The sequence below is a fragment of the Mesocricetus auratus genome, unplaced genomic scaffold (genome assembly GCF_017639785.1).
Source record: "Mesocricetus auratus isolate SY011 unplaced genomic scaffold, BCM_Maur_2.0 Super-Scaffold_4256, whole genome shotgun sequence".
Classification (NCBI taxonomy): domain Eukaryota; kingdom Metazoa; phylum Chordata; class Mammalia; order Rodentia; family Cricetidae; genus Mesocricetus; species Mesocricetus auratus.
Window position 1 is genome coordinate 68,255,675 of NW_024429182.1, and position 15,852 is coordinate 68,271,526.

A 15,852-nucleotide genomic window follows, 5' to 3' on the forward strand; every position below is an offset into this window, starting at 1 on the left:
CGTGACACACCATGTGCATACAGTTCCAACATTGTATTTTATGTTTATTTTTTGTGTATGAGTGTTTTCCCTGCATGTATGCATGTGTGCCACTTGTGTTCCCGGTGTCTATGAAGGTTAGAAGAGGGTGTCAGGTCCTCTGGAATTGGAATTATCATTCCAGTTGTGAACCACCATGTGGGTGCTGGGAACTGAACCTAAGTCCTCTGCGATAGCAACAAGTGCTCTTAAGCACCAAGCCGCCTCACCAGCCCTCAAGCTGCCGCATTTTTAGCATCCCCTGCTTACTGACATGGATCATTAAAGCTGTTGAGCTGGTTAGTTTCAGAAGTATGGATTTTTAAACACACGGTGCTGTTTAGATGAGTTCATTCATGAACAGCTTGGGGACTGGCACATGTGGGTAGTAAATGTACTGTGAATATCAGCTATTGCTATTATTTTAATGATGTGCCATGTTTCAAAACCAGCCTGCCATTTAAGAGTGTTTTGCCTGCAGGTACATATATGCCCCACTTTTGTTCCTGGTGACACAGGGGTGACAATGGGAACTGTTAGACCCTATTACTATTTTCCTGGGTGGACGTCTTTAGCTTCATGTTTATTTTCATTGTCCTTATCGGATGAATCAGATGGCTTTGCATCATTCAGTTACCCTATCATTTCCTGGGGAGTCTGACCTCAGATTATATCGAGATTTGCCAGACTTTGTTTTACCTTGGTTCTCCTAAATTAAGATAGTGTGACCTTGGGCAAATTACTGAAACTTTCATTCAGCACACTGCTTTCTTTGTCTGCAAAATTTTGCAAGCCGGAGCCAGACCTCCCGAGGGTTGCTTCTGGATTGGCTCAGGCAGAGGTCTAGCTGGGAGAGGCAGCCCTGGCTTTAATGCAAGCTCAGCTGCGACCAGGTGCTGACCTGCCCTTCGCCTGGGTGATGGCAGAATCTACATTCTTCTCTCTGATCTTCCACATCCAACATCTTGTTTGGGGGAACCTTCCAGGAGTCTTGTCTGCAAACGGCCAGCCTTCTCTCTTGCAATCCCCTCTCCCATTTCAGAGAGTGGGGAGGGAGGGACTTGTCATCCTTTGGTTTCTCCTTGCAGTTTGGCTCCAAGCCAGTTGTCCCATCATCTCATTGTGCCTTTGCCCCTTGCTCTTTTGTCCTATCTAAACTCCCACACATCTATGTCAGAGCTGGGGCTTGAACCCAAGACAAACCCCTTTCTTGGGAAGCACAGTCTTATTCTCTAAACGAAATGACCTAGATGCTTCCCTTTCCCTCCCATTCCTCCCCATCCTCTCATTTTCCATTCTCTCCCATCTCCCCCTTCTCTTCTATCTCCTGTCTTCATCATCTCCTTCTCCATCCACCTTCCCCACCCTCTCTGTTTCTACTGCTACCACTTTTCAAGCTGTGTCCTATTTGTGCAGATTACATGGCCTATATATGACACTCCCCTGCCCTGGCTCTCTGAGCTGGCTTGCTAAGGGCCTGGGTCCCATTAGCACATTAGCAAAAGGAGTTTCCAGAGTGGTGCCTGCTCAGCAGGTTCTGAAACAGGGACAGAGAAGCCCAACTCAGAGACACAGCCTTTGGGAGGCTTCCTTTGGTCCCATCTTGTTCCAGGCTCCCTTGAACCTACTTAAAGTTTGTGTTTGGGGGTTTCTGGCATCTAGTTATATCCTGAACATATATCCAACAAAGGTTTGGCTTGTTCCACATCAAAATTGCATTAGGAACGAGAAAACTCAGGTGTCAAGTCTTCCCCTCAGGTAGAGTATTACTGCAAGAACATCTCTAAAGGACACAGGAGAAGCTGAATGTCCAGAGCTAGCCTCTCCTAGTACCTTCTAACATTTGGTCCAATGAGAGTGGAGCTGCTCAAGAGAAGCCACCGAAGGCTGGAGATGTAGCTTAGTTGGTAGAGTACTTGCCTAACTCGCCTTGCGTTCAACACCCAACATCACATAACCCAGGCGTGGTGATGCATACCTATAATCCCAACACTCACAAGGTGGAGGCAGGATACCAGAAGTTCAAGTTCATTCTTAGTTGTTTGAAGTTCTAAGATTAAAGCAGCCTGGGACATATAAAACCCTATCTTTAAAGTAAGTAAGTAAAGATGCCACTGAGTGAATGCATAGCTCAGGGGCTCTAGGATGAAGGAAAGTCCATGAAACAGCAGCATTCTGCTGCTTTCTTGTTCCCTGTGGATCTCATTCACTTTTGCTCCACAGCAGGAGACAGACACATGCATGAGTGAGAGCCGGGCATATGTGCCAACAGCTAAGCATCGACTCTCCCAACAGAGACCCAGAGGAGTTTCCCAAGCCTCTTCTCCCTGTGTTTGTTTACCTACTGCTGCTGCTGTTGTGGGATTTGTATGAATAAAAATCCATATCAAACAAAAGAGATAAATGAACACTCCCAAATTTCCATGTGCTTTATCTTCAAGCACCTTCAATGTTGCCTTGGCTCGGCACCCCTTTTCTTGCTAGGATATTTAGGACGGGGGTACAGTGATGGGAGGAGACTGAGGTTTTTCTGGGTATACTTCACTGGCCTGGCATGTCTGCCTCATTCCACTGCACAGGTCCTTCCTCAAGCACCTGCCTTTCTCATCACTGTGTTCCTAATGTCTGGTGTAAAGAGTAGAGCTATGGCAGTGCCACTGAATGTGGGAATACCAGAGCAAACTGACCAGAGAGAAATATTCTTCTTTGCACAGTTAGACAAATACATATTGTACTAACCCTTGCAAAGCAAACTGCTCATGGGTTCTGCTAGCACGGTTAATATATGCAAAACAAGCACTTGATAGCTAATACATTCCCTGAGTGCTTCCAGGAATGGGAAGCAGAGTGGTGTAGTTTGTCTACACAGTAAAACCTTAGTGTCATCCCATCACTATACCCCAATCCTAATATCCTGGATCCTTGCTTCTCCACTTGGTGGTACCACGTTGCTTTGAGGGGACTCTCATTTACTATCAAGCCACTTGATTTGGGGTAATTCGTCTTCAGCCCTTTCTCTTGAGCCTCCATAGCTTCAATGCACACCCTACCCACAGTGAGCCATGTGGGTGAACTTCCCAGAGAAGGCCTATTCCTTTTCTACCAACTAAAATGGAGTTAATCAATGGGTCACAAGGCACAATACCACTGGAGTAGAGCCTGGACACCCTGGACACCCTCAGGTCCTTCCCATTCCCTCTCATCATGGGAGGAAAAGTAACTCTATGAACCAGACCAGGGGTGGGAAAGGATCATCTCTCCTATTTTATTTCTGCCCAGACTGCACACACAGGACGGAAGGCTCCAAACGTAGGGATTCTCCCCCTCCCAGTCCCCAGCTTTGTCTGGTTGTGGTAGAACCAGCAGAGTCACAGGAGGGCTTGCCTGGCGCCATCTCCATGCTGATCTAATACAGGAAGTTGTTATTTGAAGATAAGGGAAACCACAGTTAATGCTTCCTCTGTAATCTGATACAGCCTTGGAACTGTGGGAGACTACAGGGTGTGTTAGAGACTCTGTAGCCCAGCTGATCAGGAAACCAGCTGGCCTGTGTGCTCAGGAGTTAGTGCAACCCTAGACTCGGATGGCACTTCCGGCATCATGAGGGCACGTTTCCAGCAAACGGACCAACAGATGCTTCCCTTGATGACAGAGGGACAACAAAATACCCAACTCTGCCATGTCCCACCCACCCACTCCCCCCCAAACACACCAGCTCTCTCTGGCTCTCCTTCAGAAGCATTCCTCTCTGCCTGCCAACTCCTCATCATTGAGTTCATGCACATGTCTGTAGACAACAGAGTCAAGGGCGGATTGGCGTTATGATGAAGTTACCATCCCTAAGACGGCTGAATGCCATGAACTACTAAGTTCCCATTCCTGGAATTTACCTCTCCTTCAAAGGGTTCTATGGTGACGGAATGAGAAGTGGAAGACACGCGTCACTTGGGGTGGCCTTTGAGAGTTTATAGCCTGCCTCACTTCCAGTTCACTCTCTGGCTCTATGTTTGCAATTGAATATGTGATCTCTCAGCTCCTTCTCTGGCAGCCTGCTGTCATGTCTCCCCCACCATTATGAACTTCCCCCTTTGGAATCATAAATCCATATTAATTCTTCTTTATGTAAGTTTCCTTAGTCATAGTGTTTCATCTAAGCAACAGAAAAGTAATAAATATTAATTCTTGGGGTTTCCACAGTCCTGGCTTTATAGGAACTACCACTCTTCAACCCATCTGAAATCAGGCTGAACTGACAGTTGGGGAAGGTGGACACAACAGAAATGGGGCATAAGTCTGCAGATTCATCTCATGCCTGGCTGGGGACTGCACTGGAGACTCCTTGAAGGGGCTCCGGCCAGCTGGAGTGTGGCTAGCATGGGTCTGACAGGCCTTCCCTTCTCTCCCATCCCCTCTGCCTTGCTAAAAACTGTTAGATTACATTTATTCACCAAGGCCTATTACCTTATTTGGCCAATTCCTCCTCCTGAGACTGACTACCAAGGTCCAACTATCAAAATATTGAAGTCTGTCAATCAAAAGCCCCCTTTGGCTGCCCTAATCAACACGCCCAGTTAAACACCTCATCCTAACACGGGGTTTCTCTCTGTACCATTATTAACTGCCATTTTCCTACGTGCCACGTCTGTCCCCTCTCTATTCTCCGAGACAAATTCTCCAGCCCACTTTCCCTTGTTTCCTTCTCCCTTTCCCTGTCCCTATCTCCTGTCTTTGTCTCTCATTCCCTGCTCTCTGCCCTCCCTTTGTTCTGAGAACTTGGTCTTGGGAGTCCTGAGTTGATACTTTTCCTTTCACTTCTGGCCTGCCTCCTGTTTCTGGTGTGGCTGTAGTCTGTAGCAGCTCAACCCTTCCCTCAGCACCAGGGCTCTCTGCAGGGTTGGCTGGGGCCTTTCACAGTCTAGTCTCAGAGAATAAGAGCCAAAGCGAGGCAATGGTCCCCTCTCCTGTCAATACACAATCCTTCCATCTTCCCCTTTCCTGCCTAAGGACTGTCCTCATCACTCCAGGAAAGAATTCCATCTCTTAAGTGTGGCCTCCCCCAAGGTCCCAGCAGAAACCAGTCTCATCATTCAGGCTGATTGGACTTGAGGTCTTGTTCTCATTCAGCCAATCCCTTCCCCCTCCCATCATGCCTTGAGTGCTCTCCCTACAGCCCAAGTCCCCAATTCACCCTGCAGTGCTGTCTTTATCTAAGCATTCCCCATTCAAACAAATATTTATTGACTAGCTTCGATATGCCAGAATCACATTGTGGGAAGACAAAATAGAATCAGGCTCAATAAAACCCTGCTCTCTAAGAGCAGAAATGTCAGAGGTGAGGTCATAATAAAAAGTATCCCTAGAGACTTTTTCAAGGCACTGTTTCTCCACCATGCTGCCCAATAGGACTCCTCAGAGGGCATTCAGATGTCTTGATGCCCCATCACACCCAAAGCCCATCACAACAGGGCTTCTGTGGGTGGGGAGATCCAGACATCAGCATCTTATAAAGCTTTCATGTGAGTTCAATGCAGCCCACTCTAAGAACCATGAGTGGTTGAACCCTCAGATGCAGAACCTATAGGCATGAGAGGCTTCCTGAATTCACAGAGATCAGTAATCTCTTCCTAAAATGGGAACAATTCATTAAACTTACCACTGGACCTAGTGGAATCTTCTGCAAGCCCAGCCTACTAGGTTTCCAAGAAGAATGCAGCTGTGAGGCTGGGATGTTTTAGAAAACTGGAAGAAGAAGTTTGTAAGGTGTCTACTGTGGCTTGGATGAGAAATGTCTACCATAGTCCTGGCTGTTTGAACACCTGGCCCCCAGGTGGTGGCACTATTTGAAGAGGTTATAGGGAGGTGGGGTCTTGCTGGAGGAAGTACATCTCTGGGGGCAGACTTTGAGCATTAAAAGACCCACCACCTCCAGCTCACTCCTCTGCTTCATGCTTGCATTTGAAGATGTGATCTCTTGACTTCCTGACACTGTGTCTACTGCTTGTTGCCATGCCCACACCACGATGAACTCTTATCCCTCTGGGACCACAAACTAAAACAAACTGCTTTCCCTGTGAAGTGCCTTGGTCATGGTGTTGTATCACAGCAACAGAGAAGTAATAAAGTGTCCAAGTAGGTGGTGCCTGCCCTGCTGAAAGCCAGGTTATTTCTAAGACAACTCTGGACTTATTTTTCAGGTGACATGACAGGACTGTCAAAACCTTCACATGCAATACAAAGCCCATGAGAAAGTTCCCCAGAGATAACAAGGACATCCTTGACAGGTTAGATCCTTTCTGCAACCAACTTGTTTGGTTTAGACAGCTGAGGTAGTAGAGTGAATGTGTGGAGACCACTGTTCCTTACAAGTCCCTTGGTCAGTCTTTTTCTCATTTAATCTTCCAGCTGCCTCCTAACAGAAGTCATGCTAATGTTCTGATTGTTCACCCAGAACTGAGACTCTTATGTAAGGTGACTCCCCAGGGCTAATAAGTTGGCAAATGGCAGGAGGTATTATGAAAGACAGCCATTTGAATGCATTTATTTCTAATTCCACATTCCCTGATATCACTCACATCAGTATCTTAATATTAACACCACAGGACTATTTACACCAAAGGCATGGGTAAGTGCTGCACATCAGGCCTTTTTTATGCCCCTCCACCAGCCCAGAGATTGAGTTGTCAAACAATGTATAAAACAATCTGCTAAAATAGAATTTTCAATAAAGAATGAACTATTCCCTACGGTAAGTAAATGGGATATATCTAAAATTAAATTTTAATGGGTGTCCTGGATTTTTATTGTCAAACACAACAACTGCATTAGAGAGCTATTGCTAACACATGTAGGCTCCTTCTCATCATTCTGTTATACATCTTCATTATGAACATTTGACTAATGCATTATTAGGGTTTAATACCAGACATCTAGTAACATACTTAGGAAGCTTGTAGATTCTTAAAATGTTCATTTGTTAACTGTGATGGTTAGTGGTCATTGTTAGCTTGACAGAACCAGGAATTACCTGGGATATGGGCCTTGGGGTATGCTGGGTATGTCTTGAGGTAGGAAGACCTACTCCATCAAAACAGTCTGGAAATGGAGTCGAGTGAGAATTCTGTGGGCTTTTGAGAACTCTCAAGAAAACAGGACAAAAGTCTTGTGATCTCATTTCCTTCAAAACACCGAATTGTTCTTGAAATGTGTTTTCGTGCTCCCGCTAGATGTAGTGGACAAGAGTGAGTTTACTTCAGATTACTGATTACCCCTTGCTGCCGTTATTCAATTAAATGTTTAAACTGTCCTTTGTGTACTCGTGGAAAAACATGTTTTTGCCACACACAGTTTATCTTTGTTATTGTACACAGCTTGAACTCAAGTGAACTTTATTCCTATGAACTCTCTGAACTCTCAGAATGTAAATTGTCTGCCGGTCTGAATAAAGTTGGCTATTGTATGAGACTTTGGTCTGCCTCATTTATCAGCTCCAGTCTCCCAGATGCCATCTCCTCTGGAGCAGTGACACCACCCACTAAGAGTGTCAACATCTCCATTGAACCCATTAGGGGAAGGCTAGTGACAATTCCTATGTAGAATCTGATTTGTGTCATATGCTTCAGTGTCAGAGAGGGGCCTCCATACTTGGGGAACCTGTTGCTTTGCCTTGGAGACAGCAAGTAGGCCTTGGGATTCATCTTTCAATGGTTGGAATATGAACCCCCCCCCATAGTCTCATGTGTTTAAACCCTGGGCTCCAGGTCATGGCAATATTTTAGGAGGATGTACAAACTTTGGGACTGTGGCCTAGCTAAAAGAAGTGGGTTTCCCCCACAGAAACAGTTGACCTGAACAAGGGGGAGCTCTTGGACCCCAGATTGATAGCTGTGTGGAAAGCATGGGGCTGATCCAGACCCCCTGAATGTAGGTGTCAGTGAGGAGGCCTAGGTAATCTATGCTGCCTTGGGTAGTATTTATCCCTGGCATACAAATGAACTTTGGGTGCCCATCCCACAGTGAGGGATGTTCTCCCAACCTGGACTCTTGGGGGAAGGCCTAGACCCTGCCCTGGATGAAATGACAGACTCTGAAGATCCTCCATGGAGGGCCTCACCCTCCCTGGAGATCGGAGTGGAGATTGGGTGGGGGACTGGAGGACCTGGTGGGGGGCGGGGGAGGAGGGAAGGGAGAGGGAGCTGGGATTGACATGTGAAGCAAGCTTGCTTCTAACTTAAATTTTAAAAAGGAAGAAAAAAAGTGGGTTTCTGGGGGTGAGGCTTGAAGGTGATATCTACCCTGGTTTTTTAGCCTTAGGCCTCTGCTTTCTGATCTGAGAAACTGCATCAACAATGAGCTACCACCATCCTGGATTAAACCACTCCACCATGCCTTTCCCACCACGGTGAAACTATAAACCAGGGTAAGTCCCTCTTCCTTCAAGTTTCTTCTGTGCATGCTCCATTGCAGTAATGAGAAGAGTAATTAATGTAAGCTATAAGATCCGACCAGAGGGAGCCAGAGCCTGTGATGGTGGCTGCAGAGACAACTATGGATACAGAGAACGGAGTCCTTTGACTTGCTCATAAACATACACACACTTCTTAACAGCCATGACAAAAATAGTTTAGAAATATTAAAAGGAATGGAAAATCCAGTTTGTAATTATAATACTGATGATTATCCTAGAGTTATTTACGTGTGTGAGTGTGAGTATCATTCCTACTTTGGATAGGTGACAATTTCTTATATAATGTAAGGAAAGCATTAACCATAAGGGAAATAACAATAATTAAAGCGCATCTGGCACAAACATAGGAACTTCCATTCACCAAAAGACACCTTTAAGAAAGTGAAAAGGTAGGACTGGATAGTTCAGTGGCTAAGAGCACTTGCTGCCCTTACAGAAGAGAACCGAGGTTCTGTTTCCTGCACCCACATAACAAGTCACAACCATCTGTAACTCCATTTCCGGGTATCTGATGCCCTCCTCTGGCTTCTGCAGGCATTGCATGCATGTGACACCGATGTAAATAGATAAAATAAATAGAAAGGTATATAAAATACTGTGTAAAAGTTTAATAGAAAGGTGTACGAGTAAATATTTGTAATTTATTTGACCAAAATATGTAAAGAAAACCTATTATTATTAAGAAAAAACTTCAAAAATATCACTTCCAAAACCATCTTAAATAGATATTGATGTAAAGTCTTTTTCTTCATCCCATAAGAACCGAGCAGTTGCACTGCCTCCCAGTCACACTCTGCCCAGTCTCTTCCTGAGCTCCAGCCTGACACAGAACAGGAGTGTTTTACCCCAAGGGTCATTTAACAGACTTCACAATAAGGCTTTAGCTAAGCCAGTTATGACATGGTAAGTGCTTTTGACTGTCCCTTGGGCTCCCATTAAGCTGTCTAGGACACAAACTCCAGGCAGTAACACCTCCTGTCCTAACCTATTGCCAGAGTATGATAAAAGAGTGGGAAAATCGCTTTCAGAGGTTTAGAAGCCAGAGATCTGGACATCTGAAGGCCCAAGAAGAGACCACTGCTGAGGGAGAACAAGATAACAGAAAGCCATCCAAGATCCCCAGTGTCCGCCATCCCTCGATAGCTCAAGATTTCCCGTACCGCAAAGAGGACCTCTGCACTGCAACACCTCTGGGGTGAGTATGGCTTGGGTATCCAGCCCTTTCCTAGGTGGCCTCAGCCTAGCTAATTTAGACCCTCCACCTGCCAGTTTCTCACCACAAGAAGAAACCAGAAAGACCCTTCCCAGAGCTCTAACTCATTGTCCCTCTGCTTTCCAGGATATGGACAGCATTCTACAAATCAGACCCACGCATTGCCCTTGGAAAATACTCCCCAATGGAACAAGAGATCCTAGTAAGTATTCCCCAAGTTTTCATGGACAGAGTCCCTGTGGAATCTGCTTGCAGAGGAACGGGAAATCCCACGGTTCAAAATCCACCAATTACAGACAATGAAAGTGGGGGGATGAGAGTGTTTCCAGTCATGCTGGCTGTGTCTACTGGTGGATTTCACTCTCTGAGCATCCCTACCAGGAGTACAGCCATAAGAGGGGCTGGAAAATGGCTCAAGGGTGAGTACTTTCGCTGTGCAAGCACGAAGAGCTGAGCTGAATCCTTAGCACCTATATAAAAATGCCAAGCATGGCTGTGTGTGCTGTAACCCCAGCAGTGGGGAGCACAAGCAGGTGATCCCTGGGGGATTGCTGGTCTACCTAAACAAAATGGCAAGCTTCTAGGTCTCTGAGAGACGTAGTCTCAAATGAGGAAAGTGATAGGGGGAGGCATCTAATGTCTTCTTCTGGTTCTGCGTGCATATGCACAGGACATGCACCCCTCCCCATACGCCACCGACACACACACCAAACAGAAAAACACAAATAAATATAAGTGTGATAATAAATTATGAAACTACCATTTCATAAGTATTTACCTGGCACTGTGTTGTGCCTTGAGTGTGACACGTCCCCCATAGATTCGTGTGCTTTAATACTTGGTCTTTCAATACCACACAAGACATACACAATTGGTATGCATCAGCGTTTAATCATGGTGCAGGGGTCTCTGAAGGCCTCACCCCTCCCTAAGCAGTTCATGGTGGGGGTGGGGGTGGGGGCAGAGCAGTCATTTTCTTCAGTGATGTAACCACTGATAAGTTGTCTGTCCTCCAGGAAAAAACAAACAAAACAAAAAACAAAAAAACCTTCTACCAATGCTCATGTAAACAACATGCATTGAAGGTGGTGGGTCACAAAACAAAAAGAAAAATAAAAAAAGACAAGACATGGAAAGAGGACTTGTGAGGAAGGAGACGTTCAGTGGGATTGAGAGGGGGATGAGAGCAAGTAACAGGTGAGAATGTCCATTATATGCACGCATGAAACTGTCGAAAATAAACGTGAGGAGCGGGAAAGATTGTCTGAACTGCTCTTTCAGAGTTCAGTTCCCAGCACCCAAGTCAGGCAACTCACAGCTGCGCATAACTGTAGGACTGTAGTTCCAGGGTGTCCAGCACGCTCTTCTAGCCTTCACAGTCACCAGCACACACACACACACACACACACACACACACACACACACACACTCAAACAAAATGAATCTTTTTAAAAACCAGTTGAAAAAGAAAAATGAAAAAAGGATAAGCTGCAAATATAAATGATAAAAATGCTAAAGCAATCCAGGTCCTCAGCTCCTTTGGGCACTGTGTTGCACTTAGAGTGGGAAGTGTCCGCCACCAGCTCATGTCTGTAAACATATGGCACCCAGTTAGTGGCACTGTTTTTGGGAGGTTCTGGAACTTTTGGGAGTTGAGGTCTAGTTGAGGAATTACGGGGTCACTAAGACGGTGGGCCTTCTGGTTTTTGCCTGGCCTTGGTTCTTCTGAAATGTAGGCAAGCTGTTCCATGCTCTCACCACCATGGAGCCCCTGCTACCATGCCTTTCCGACCATGGTGAATTGTGTCCCTTAAACTCTGAGCCGGAATTGATGCTTCTCCCTTAAGTTCCTTCTGGCCAGGTATTTAGTCACAGTGATAAGCCACAGGTATTTAGTCACAGTGATAATAACACACACACACACACACACACACACACACACACACACACACTAGTTACTCTCACAAACATTATCTTTTGAGACTTCACAATAACCTTTGCAAGGTCAATATAATGATTCTAAATTCATAGTAGATAGAAGGAGAGCAAGGCTTTGCGCCCAGGTGCATTTGATTCCCAAGGTCTACCAGCCACTCGTTAATTCTTTCCACTGGGGATGCCTGCCCCCAACGCACTGAGATTTTTAACCGTCTTTTTTCCATTCTTAGCATCTTGGTGGTGTTCACACCATAGCAGCAAGAAGATTTTTGGCTGACAAACACAAGAAAGAATGGAAGATGCTGAGGGAACTGCAGGCACAGTCATCAGACTACAAAAAGGCAACGAATTTTAGAACAGAGTCCTCTTCTTGTTCTGTGTGTGGACCCCCAGAAAAAATATGGACAGCCAAGGTGGTTGTCCCGGCGGAGGAGTTTAAAATGCCCTGCCGAGAGATCATCGACATCAACAAACATTTAAAAAGGATGCAGCAGGCACGAGCCCTAAGAAATAAGCAGTTTTCGCCCTACATTGAAAGGCTCCGGAGTGCCACGCTGCTGTCTGGAGCAGAGCTGAGTTCCACAGGGACAGACAAGTCCAGTGAAGAGAATGCTGTCAGGGATAGCTGTGATAAAGCCACCCAGCAGGAGAAGGGGGAGGCAGAGTTCAAGCCCACAGAAAGACGAGAGATTTCGATGAACGTGACTTTCAAGTCAGAAGAAGGCAAAGGGTGTTTGATATGCCATCGGAATGATCGGAAACCTTTCCTCCCCCCGAAGAAGAGACAGGAGCGGTGCATCACAGGCCTGACGAACAGAAACCTCTTCCCCATCTCTGGCTTTCCTGGAGACCTGATGCTCATGCGCCAGGATTTCATATCACGGGGGATCCACCCGAGTGACGCCATTAATATCTACTGGCTGCCAGAAAAAGAAACCAGCAAAGCACAGAAGCACAAGGCCGCTCACTGCCTGTATTGAAGCTCTAGTCCCGAGTACAAGCAAGTGTCCTGCTCTTCGTGTCTCCTGCACACCTTGTCCTAGGGTCCTTCCTCTCTGCTCCTCTTTTGAGCTCCTTGGCTTCTCCTGCTCTGTCTCCACGGTGTCTCCAAGATGAGACCCTGTTGCTGAGGCTTATTTCCAGCGAACTCGAGTCTAGCTCCCACCTCACCACAATCATAAGCTCTAAATTATAGGCTTGCCCCCACTGGCCAGGCTGTTTTCTTGATTCTGGGTATTCACTGTAAAACTGAAGTTGCCAGTCAAACACTGAGTCCTGGCACTAGGAAGCAATCCAACTGTGACAGGAAATGGATTCTCTGCCTCCTCCAAAGTATCTCCTGGCTCAACCTGAGCCTTGGGCATGGATAGCAACTTCAGCTTCAGTGGGGGCAGCATCTAGAGCAAATGAAGGGGTTTCCCTCCAATGACAAAGCTCTCGTGTTTCCTGCATGTCTATGTATCATAATTGTGCCTGGTGCCCATGGAGGCCAAAAGAGAGGGTTGGATTCCCTGGCATTAGACTTACAGATGGTTGTGGGCCACCAAGTATGCGCTGGGAATCAAATCCAGGTCTTCTGGAAGAACATCCAGAGCTCTAAACTGCTGAGGCATCATTTCAGTCCCTAACTTTTTGATACAGGATCTCACTAAGTTGGCCACACTGAACTAACTGCCTTGCCTTTCCAAGTAGCTCAGATTTTTAACTTATGCCTCCAGACTTAGCTGGAAAATAAAAGAAATTCAACACCCCCCAAAGTACATTCATATTTGCACACATTCACATGCACACACACATTCACATGTATACACACATTCACATGTATACAGATTCACATATACACATTCACATGTACACACACATTCACATGTATGCACACACAGTTACATTTATTCACATATTCACATGTATACAGATTCACATGTACACATTCACATGTATACAGATTCACATATACACATTTATATGTACACACACATTCACATGTATGCACACACATTTACATGTATGCACATACTCATGTATGCAGATTCACATGTACACATTCACATGTACACACATATGCACATACATATTCACATGTACATAAACATTCACATGTACACACACTCACATGTGCACACATATTCACATATACACAATGTTTACATGTACACACATTCACATGTATACACACACAGTGACAAACATTCTCCTCTTTGTCCCCTCCTTCTCCCACACTAAGGAAGACGTGAGACATTTTCATTTGGAGGAGAGTCTTGAGGAGTAGAGAGAGTTCAGGAATGGCACACTACCTACCCTCATCAGCAATACCCAAACGAGGGCAACAGACTCATCCTGAGCAGGCCTGTCTCCACTGAGGCAGCAGGGAGAACTCAGCCTAGTGGCTTGGAGCTATGTGTGAGACACTGCTGAAGTCTATCTCCTCACCTGGAGTGACACTGGCCGAGGTGAAGCTTCTCGGGGTACTACCAGGTCCCCTAGGTCCAGAAAAGGATGGTAAAGTGGATAGAGACAAGTTCCCATTTACCTTTTTCAGAAAGCTCTGGGAAACAGTGGTGAGACTCTCAAAGGAAGAATAATTAGTTGACCATGGTCCAACATGACTTCCTGCTTGAGGAGGTCTCCAACCCCCTCTAATTTATGGGCTGAGAACCTGGGAGGTGAGGCACTCTAGGAATCTGGAGACAGATGAGGAACTGAGACTAAAAGCAATTGCAATGGCAGCTCCCACTCCCCTGACTGACTTTCACAAGAACCCTTTGGGTGTCATTCTCAGTACAGAAACAAGTCCAAGTGTGACAGCAGAAATCTAGGAGCTGACCCCTTGGGAGTGGGTTTGTCAAAATGGATAGATATGTATCTCCATTTATTACATATCACACTAGGATCCTCATGGTTCATTCCCAGGGTAGTGTCAACAGATATGACATCTATGATAGAAACCCTTGTGGAACAGTCCAACAATGCAATGCTCAAAAGAGTTATACATAGCACTCTTTCACTGGTACACACCCAGTATAATCCAGAACATGTGTATATACACAAGCTTGTACATGAGTATTCATAGCGATTTCTTTGCAGCAGCCTCAAATTGAAAAGAACCAAAATGCCCCTCTGATGATGGATGGTAAAAGTGGTAACATTCATGTAATAAAATATTTTCAGGTGTGTGAATATTGGGTGGGACCTGATCAAGATCTGATCATGAATATAGAAATATCATGCTAAGTGAATGAAGCCAGTCTTGAAAGATCACACACTTTCTGCTTCTACTACGTGCAATGCCCATAAGAGCTAAATTCAGAGCCAGAAATGAGGTTTGTAATTACTGAAGTTTGAAGTGAAGCCAGGAGGCAAACGAGGAGTGAATTGTGATGTGTTTGGTATTTCTTTTGGAAGTGATGAAGGCTGACTGTGGCTGACTGTGATGATACTGGACTGTTCTGCCAACAGTCTAAAGATTCCTGGGTTATAAGTGTTAAGTGAGTGGATTGCATGGTATGTTAATTATATATCAATAAAACTAGCATATAAGATACTGGACATTAATGACATGGTTAAATTACTAAAACAATGGGGACAGAAGGAAAAGGCTGCACATGTAATAAAAAAAAAAACTGGATCCTTCCATCTGTGATTCTCTAGCAACTGGCCTGAGCTCTGCTGAAGATGTAGGAGAGGAAGAAGGACCCAAGACCCAAGTGGGTGAACTCTCTTCTCCTCTCCCAGTGGTAGATGAGCCCCACAACAGAGCATTGCTAGATCTTAGGCTTCCCACCACGTCTACCCTCTGCTTCCCTGGTGTTATTTCCTTTAGGGCAGGGTGTTGAAGTTCACATCTAACAACGATAGGTCCTATCCAGGAATGGATGCAGTGCTTTGCCATTCTGGCCTCAGAACAGAGCAGGCTGGGCCCATAGCAAGACCACTGCTGTCTCCAAGCAAGACCAGGAAGAGCTCACTGTGTAAAGCTTATCCCTGGGAAAAATACTGAGGAATCTGCCTAGCCGTCCAGATATGAGCTCCAGGTGTCTTACCCAATAAGACCTAAACAACCAGGACACTGCAACACTGAATATCACTGTGACTGCAGAAATTCCCCATAACGGCATCATCTCAGAATACCTCTGCACAATCTACTGCCCGCTGCAGCTGTACCACTGAGTAACCTTACTTCTCCCCTATTCGTCTTGATGCTCTCTTTCACAGCCCATGA

At 45.6% G+C, this 15,852-nt stretch overlaps 1 protein-coding gene across 1 annotated transcript; it reads left to right on the top strand.

The window, feature by feature from the left end:
• The first annotated feature begins 9,435 nt into the window (after positions 1 to 9,435).
• Positions 9,436 to 13,322, top strand: CUNH10orf120 (chromosome unknown C10orf120 homolog). Its single transcript, XM_005063370.2, has 3 exons — positions 9,436 to 9,677; positions 9,822 to 9,897; positions 11,864 to 13,322. Exons 1-3 carry the CDS (start codon positions 9,481 to 9,483, stop codon positions 12,611 to 12,613), a joined length of 1,023 nt encoding a protein of 340 aa, XP_005063427.1. The 5' UTR covers positions 9,436 to 9,480; the 3' UTR covers positions 12,614 to 13,322.
• The last annotated feature ends 2,530 nt before the right edge of the window (positions 13,323 to 15,852 follow it).